The sequence below is a fragment of the Aulonocara sp. 'chitande type north' Nkhata Bay genome, linkage group LG7 (assembly GCF_057382095.1).
Source record: "Aulonocara sp. 'chitande type north' Nkhata Bay isolate Kocher_YH1m ecotype deep benthic linkage group LG7, A_spYH_male_GT1.1, whole genome shotgun sequence".
NCBI classification, from domain to species: Eukaryota; Metazoa; Chordata; class Actinopteri; order Cichliformes; family Cichlidae; genus Aulonocara; species Aulonocara sp. 'chitande type north' Nkhata Bay.
Window position 1 is genome coordinate 37,451,237 of NC_141350.1, and position 7,105 is coordinate 37,458,341.

The 7,105-nt window shown below is 49.1% G+C and overlaps 1 protein-coding gene across 1 annotated transcript; it reads right to left on the minus strand.

The window, feature by feature from the left end:
- Window positions 1-261: 261 nt before the first annotated feature.
- Window positions 262-1,148, minus strand: LOC147325655 (uncharacterized). Its single transcript, XM_086302493.1, has one exon. The coding sequence runs from the start codon at window positions 1,004-1,006 to the stop codon at window positions 398-400; it is 609 nt and encodes a 202-aa protein (XP_086158619.1). The 5' UTR covers window positions 1,007-1,148; the 3' UTR covers window positions 262-397.
- Window positions 1,149-7,105: the final 5,957 nt, after the last annotated feature.

Consider the following 7,105-nt stretch of genomic DNA (forward strand, 5'->3'; position numbering starts at 1 on the left):
CGCCTCTTGACCGGAGAGGAGTTGCGTGGCGTAGCGTTGTTAGAGGCTGCCTCGGCGGTAGCGCCTCGGGCCGCGACTCTGCCTCCTCCTCCTCCTCCTCCCGGTCCTCGCGCTAAAGCCGCCCTGGCTTCGAGCATGGGGCGCGCGAGCGCTTTGCCCAGTCGCTCGAGGAAGAGCCGTCGTCTGTTGAGCTTGCCCGGCATCCAGTCGGGGTGAATTTCCCTCCACAGCACGAACGAGTTGTAGGCCGCCACGTCGACCATGTTGTGGAAAAGGGCCACGGGCCACCTGCGGGTCTTTCTCCTGCAGCTGTACGTGCTCACGACCTTGTCCAGGTTGTCCACTCCTCCCTTGGTGCGGTTGTAATGCAGCACCAAGGGAGGAGTGAGCAGCGAATTTAGCACTCTGACACTGGGGCCTCAATTTCCCGTTGGAGCGCTGCGAGCCTCCCCATGATGGTATCAAGCTTCTGTTCCGTGGTGTTGTCATTCTTTTGGTTCTGAGACCCCACAGCTGCAGTGAGCCGTTCTGCGATGTTATCCAACTTTCGCTCAAGGGTGTTATTGTGAGCAGGCCCCTCTCTGATGTATCCCATCATACGCTCAATGGTGTTAGTTTGAGTCTTCACGGCAGCTGTAAGCGTCTCCAAGGTGTTAACCATGCTGCGTTCGGTGTGGGAGGCCGCGCCTCGTCCCATCGCTTCAATTCCAGCGGTCAGCTTAGGGGGGGTTTGAACAGCTGGTTCCGCTCTCTTATTTCTCCGATAAGTCAGGGCCAAGCCAGCTCCGATCAGCAAGAACCCTGTTATCATGGTTCCGAATAGGTAAATATCCTCAGCGTCCTCGATAGACAGTCCCGCCAGGCACAAGATCCTCCAGGTTTGCCACCCATCCATCGTGTATCCGGCAGGGAAAGTCCCTCCAGGGCACTCGGGCTCTCCCGAGCCCAGACTTCTCGTTGAGAAGAGGGTGTCAATAGCGTTCAGAGACCAGTTGATCAAATCCATAATTCTCTGTTAGGTTTTAGAGAACGACAGTGAGAGACTGTTCAAGGGAAAAGTAGTGCACGCGAGACAAGACAGGACACAAGAGGCTAAGCAGGGGAAGATAAGGGGAAGGAGGAGAGGAGAAAAGTGCGACCGCCTTCACCGAGAGCCAAGTAATTCTAATTCTTCTTCTTCTAATTCTTCTTCATAGTCTTTGTCTTCTTCTTCATCGTCATCGTTATAATCATCGGCGAGGACGTCTTCTTCTTTTTCTTCTTCATCATCATCATCATCATCGGCGAGGACGTCTTCTTCTTCTTCTTCATAGTCTTTGTCTTCTTCGTCATCGTCGTAGTCGTAATCGTCGGCTACATCCGCGTCGCAAGTTTCACCGACAGCGCCGCGGCGCGATCGCGCCCAGGATCATGAACGCCACCTGCAGCGCGGCCGGCGTCGTCCTCTTGCCAAATCTCCCGAGTCCCCCGCCCCGGGTCGGCGCCTGCTTCTTCTTCCTCTCCCTCTCGGCGGTTCGACTCGCCTTGCGAGCCGCCGTCCTGGCAGAGTTGCGACGCCATTTCGTAACCGCGATCCTCTTCCCCGAAATACCTATCCACCCCATCGTTTTCGTCCTCCTGATCCTCCGAGTGGCTCTCCTCCTCGTCGTCTGCGAGCGTTCGGGCCGTCGGGTCGTCGTTGTCGTCCCCCTCGGCCTCTTGCTCCTCTTCCTCGCTCTCGTCCTCCTCCAAGTTCTCCTGTAGCTGCTGCTGCTGCTGCTGCTGCTGCTGCCGCCGCTGCTCTTGGTCTTCCTCGACCCCTAGCCCTCGATAGCGAAACGTGGCCGGTCGCAACAACGGAGCCACCGGAGCCGACCACGCAGCGTACGCCAAATGCGATGGCGATGGCGACGGTGATGGTGAGCGGGAGGAGGAGGAGGACACCGCTGGCGATTGCAATCCGCCTGTACCGACCTTAGTGCTCTTTGGCTCCCACGGTCTAGTGCGTGACATTGTCTTCTTCGTCTTCTTCTTTCTCGTTGGCACCTTGTCGCCGTTGTTGTTGTTGTTGTTGTACAGCACGCGCCCGGACACTGCCTCTGTAACCTCTGTAACCTGTAACCCCGACACGCTTAGTACCCGCCATCCACGCTCTTCTCATCACGCCGCGCGACGCGCTGTGCTTTCGCCGGGGTGTTTCTCGACCACCTTTTACAAGACTTTATCGTCCACGCTTGCACGTGTGGTCTCTGTCAAACTCACGTCTCTCTCTCTCTCTCTCTCTCTCTCTCTCTCTCTCTCTCGCTCGCTCTCTCTCTCTCCAATCCCATCCCCATCCCATCCCCTCGGGGGGATCTCGCGACCCCAACCTCCTCCCTCCCTCGGCGGGGGACCCGCATCCCCCCCCCCCGAGCCCGCCATCCCATCCCCTCGGGGGGATCTCGCGACCCCAACCTCGTCCCTCCCTCCGCGGGGGACCCGCATCCCCCGACCCCGCCCTCCCATCCCATCCCATCCCCTCGGGGGATCTCGCGACCCCAACCTCCTCCCTCCCTCCCTCCCTCCGCGGGGGACCCGCATCCCCCGACCCCGCCGCTCTCCCCCTGGCGGGTGCATCAGGGTTAAAGTGAAAACAGCACAAAACACTGCAAACCACAACACAATTAAATATAAATTATAATATGAAAACAAAAAGAACATGCATATTCTCTGTCATATGGGCCCGCATGAATAAACTTTCTGAATCCTTTATCATCTGCAACCGAAAATAGTTGTGGATGATTACTATACCTTTCTAATGTGACGTTGTTGTCCCTGGCTCTCTTTCTCTCTCTCCCTCTGGCTCTGTTCGTGTGCTACTGAGTGTAACTACCGCCCCTCCCCCCTCTGCCCAGCATAAAGCACAAGGCTGCGTGCAGAGTGAAGCGGAAAAAAACTGCGAGAGAGAGAGGGTGAGAGAAAGAAAAAAAAAAAACCCACGTGATGGCTCGCGATAAGGAGCCGGCTCGCATCGTTCACGTCAAAGAGCCGGCTCTAAGAGCCATTTCGTTCGCGAACGACCCATCACTACTAACCCCATGTTTGCCTACTGGTGGTGGTCAGAGGGCCCGGTGGCGCCAGTGTCCGGCAGCCTCGCCTCTGTCAGTGCGCCCCTGGGCAGCTGTGGCTACAATGTACTGTAGCTTGCCATCACCAGTGTGTGAATGGGTGAATGACTGAATGTAGTGTAAAGCCCTTTGGGGTCCTTAGGGACTAAGTAAAGCGCTATACAAATGCAGGCCATTTTACACAACACATTCAGATTCTGACATAATAAATCAGCATTTTTAAAAAAGTGTCAATTTAATATTTTAGAATACTTTACATTTTTACCCTTGAGTCACCTCTAATGGTCTGACTGATTATGATCCATAGGGGATGTTAGCAGTAATAGCACTGTTTTTCTTGAAGGTTGGCTGTCCGCTCCCAGAGAGCAGCCATTTGGCTTTTCTACCTATAAAACCCGGAGAGCAGCCAAATGGCTGGTAGGCTTTTAGCTAAGCTTTAGCTTCAGCCAAGTGGAAGCTAAATTGGCTAGTCATTCATATGTATATTAGGTTGTTACCTGGGAATTCTGGAGGGAGGGGAGTGGGGGTGTGTGATTGAGGGGGTGGGGGGGGGCTGCTAAAAGCTGTGCACTTCCTTTTGTGTTTCATCTTGATGCATTCTCAATCATCCAGGGAAATAAATCTCCAAAAGTCACCAACTTGGAGTGTTTCAGTTTGCCATCTTAGGGAGAAATCAACACACCGTCTAAGAAGTTTTTGCGCAAGTGAAAGCGATGTGAAAAAATTGTCCGTGGTAACATTTCTGCCCTTGTCTAGGAATGGTTCCATCAGCCTCATTACTACATTTTCAGAAAGTCTCTCCCCAGTGGGACGATTGGGGTCCTTGCCAAGATATGGGAAGACATTGCAAATGTACTTGGATTTTAGGTCGCAAGCCACCCAAAACTTGATCCCAAACTTGTCAGGTTTACTTGCAATATACTGCAGGAAACAGCACCGAGTCTTTGATGGGAAAAGCTGTTCATCAACGGTGATATGTAGACCAGGGTTGTAGCACGTGATGCAGTTGGTGACAAATGATCCCCACACACTGGAAATTGCAGCGAACATGATTGACATGGCAGCACTGAATGCACATTCAGGGAGAAATCAACATACATGGGTGTATGTCCTTTGTTGCTGAGATTTATTGATAAAAACAGTACAAAAAACCAACCATTTGTACACATATTTACAAATAATAATAAAAAGTGAGTGAGTACATTTCAACATTTTCAGCAATCACTCACAATCCTGGCACTGCCATGATATCTGTAGTCTGCATTTACCACATGTGTATCTGTTGCAGTGAACACATCGCACAGTGGCATGATTGTTCTTGCATTTGTGTTTGACCTGACACATGGCTCTTTTTCCAGGGCTAGGTGTGGAGGGTTGTGTCCAAAGCAACTGTTCTTTTCTTGCCTTCTTCGCAGCTACATGAGAGTGAGCCAACTCTCTTGCAAGCTCCACCAGGAAGTCCACCCGTCTTTCCTTCGTCCCGGTGCATGCTTGATACAGCACATGTGCATTCAGTGCTGCCATGTCAATCATGTTCGCTGCAATTTCCAGTGTGTGGGGATCATTTGTCACCAACTGCATCACGTGCTACAACCCTGGTCTACATATCACCGTTGATGAACAGCTTTTCCCATCAAAGACTCGGTGCTGTTTCCTGCAGTATATTGCAAGTAAACCTGACAAGTTTGGGATCAAGTTTTGGGTGGCTTGCGACCTAAAATCCAAGTACATTTGCAATGTCTTCCCATATCTTGGCAAGGACCCCAATCGTCCCACTGGGGAGAGACTTTCTGAAAATGTAGTAATGAGGCTGATGGAACCATTCCTAGACAAGGGCAGAAATGTTACCACGGACAATTTTTTCACATCGCTTTCACTTGCGCAAAAACTTCTTAGACGGTGTGTTGATTTCTCCCTAAGATGGCAAACTGAAACACTCCAAGTTGGTGACTTTTGGAGATTTATTTCCCTGGATGATTGAGAATGCATCAAGATGAAACACAAAAGGAAGTGCACAGCTTTTAGCAGCCCCCCCACCCCCTCAATCACACACCCCCACTCCCCTCCCTCCAGAATTCCCAGGTAACAACCTAATATACATATGAATGACTAGCCAATTTAGCTTCCACTTGGCTGAAGCTAAAGCTTAGCTAAAAGCCTACCAGCCATTTGGCTGCTCTCCGGGTTTTATAGGTAGAAAGGTAAAAGCCTGGGGATGCATGTGTTAAAGACAGCATAAGCAGTCTGAGGAGAGGAAGGTCTGGGCTTCTCTGGTTAGGCCGCTTCACATGTGACCATGCCTGTATTCTCAAGAATCCGGAGCAGTCTAATAGAATTACATTGAAATACAGAGTCATTACATTAGTAGCATTTCTCCCCACTTTATTTAAATCATCTGAAGATAAAATTTTAGCTCATTTATTCCCTTTATTACTGGTGAACAGAATAGCTCAACTGTACTATTTTATTTTAAAAAATTATCTTTGGACACAAAACAACAACTCAGTCCAGATAGCTGGCCTTGCAATACACCTTCTCTTTAATTCATAATATGATTATCAGTTATTCAAATATTCAGGCTTCTGTGAGTCCTTCATATCTCCATATATTTGTCTTGTCGGGAAATCCTCCTATTACTGGAAGCTGATGGGTCCATGCATGAACCAAATCAGATGACACTAAGGCTTGCAGTTTGAAAACCTTAGATTGAATATGAGAAAAGATTGATGGATCCAAACTATCCCATAAAATAAAGCCTCAACTGTCTATGTTAAAAGACAAACTTGACCTCATCAGTGCACATCACTGGTGAGCAGAATCTGTAAGAAACCAGAACACATTGTCAAGGGAAAATCAAGAAACCCAACATCACTGATTATAAAATGAAATCACCTTGACTTATCACACTTTTTTGTCACAGTCAATTCTATACACTTCCATTTTAGCCTACCCTGCTCTATTTTAATAAACGCCCAAGATGACGAGAGCTTGGACTATAATTAAAGGCTGAGGTATGTGACAGAATTGTGTTCCACTTGACAGGAACACTTACTGCCTGGACAGTGTCACTGACAAGTACACCTACACTTTCAGTAAGAGCGATTCATTAATCCCAGCACTCAATGCCAATTTCTCAGCACCAGAAATATAGAGAATTTTCACCGCCACTTGGAAAGGTGAAAACTTATGTGACTATGTGTGGACTTGCTTAACTTGTCATGGATGACTCCCACCATGCAGTATGTCTCATTACTGATAGTGAAATAGTCTACCACCAAAGATGCTCTCGCCCCAGAGGTGAGGATGCTGATGGAAAAACAAAGTGTCTTGGCCTGCTGACACCAGACAAACTGACATCAGATGGAGCTTCGTGTTCTGCCTCAGGGGCCTGCTGGGTTGAACAGCTGTCAGTCGAGCAGAGGACAGAGCAAGGGAAGCCCCAGGTTTACAAACAAGCACACAAACAAACAAGCTGAACTAATAATATGATTATCAGTTATTCAAATATTCAGGCTTCTGTGAGTCCTTCTTTAGATATTTACTTAATTTTTAGAGCTTTAGTAGAAAAATCTGTTATTATATTGGTATTCAAATTATAGCTTTTCAGCTAAAAGCATGCAAGCTGAGGCAGTGTTGCCAACTTAGCGACTTTGTCGCTATATTTAGCGAGTTTTCAGACTCCCTTAGCGACTTTTTTTCTAAAAAGCGACTAGCGACAAATCTGGCAACTTTTTCTAGTGTTATTGGAGACTTATTTATGACGACTTTTTGACGTGAAAGCGCGTATCGCTCTTACTCTTAACAAGCAGCGGTGCTGCCGTGGGCACCTCGCCTGTTCCAAAACGCTCACAGGCGGAGGATAGTCCTCCCCCAGCTGCTGAAGGGCAGAAGATGTTCACACCTTTGCGTGCAAACTGCAAATGAATCGCACATGAGCGAAGCCGCTGCTCCTGCACTCACTGTAACGCAGTCAGTTCTTCTTTTACTGTTATGCTGTTTTGTGGATCACATGGTTTAAA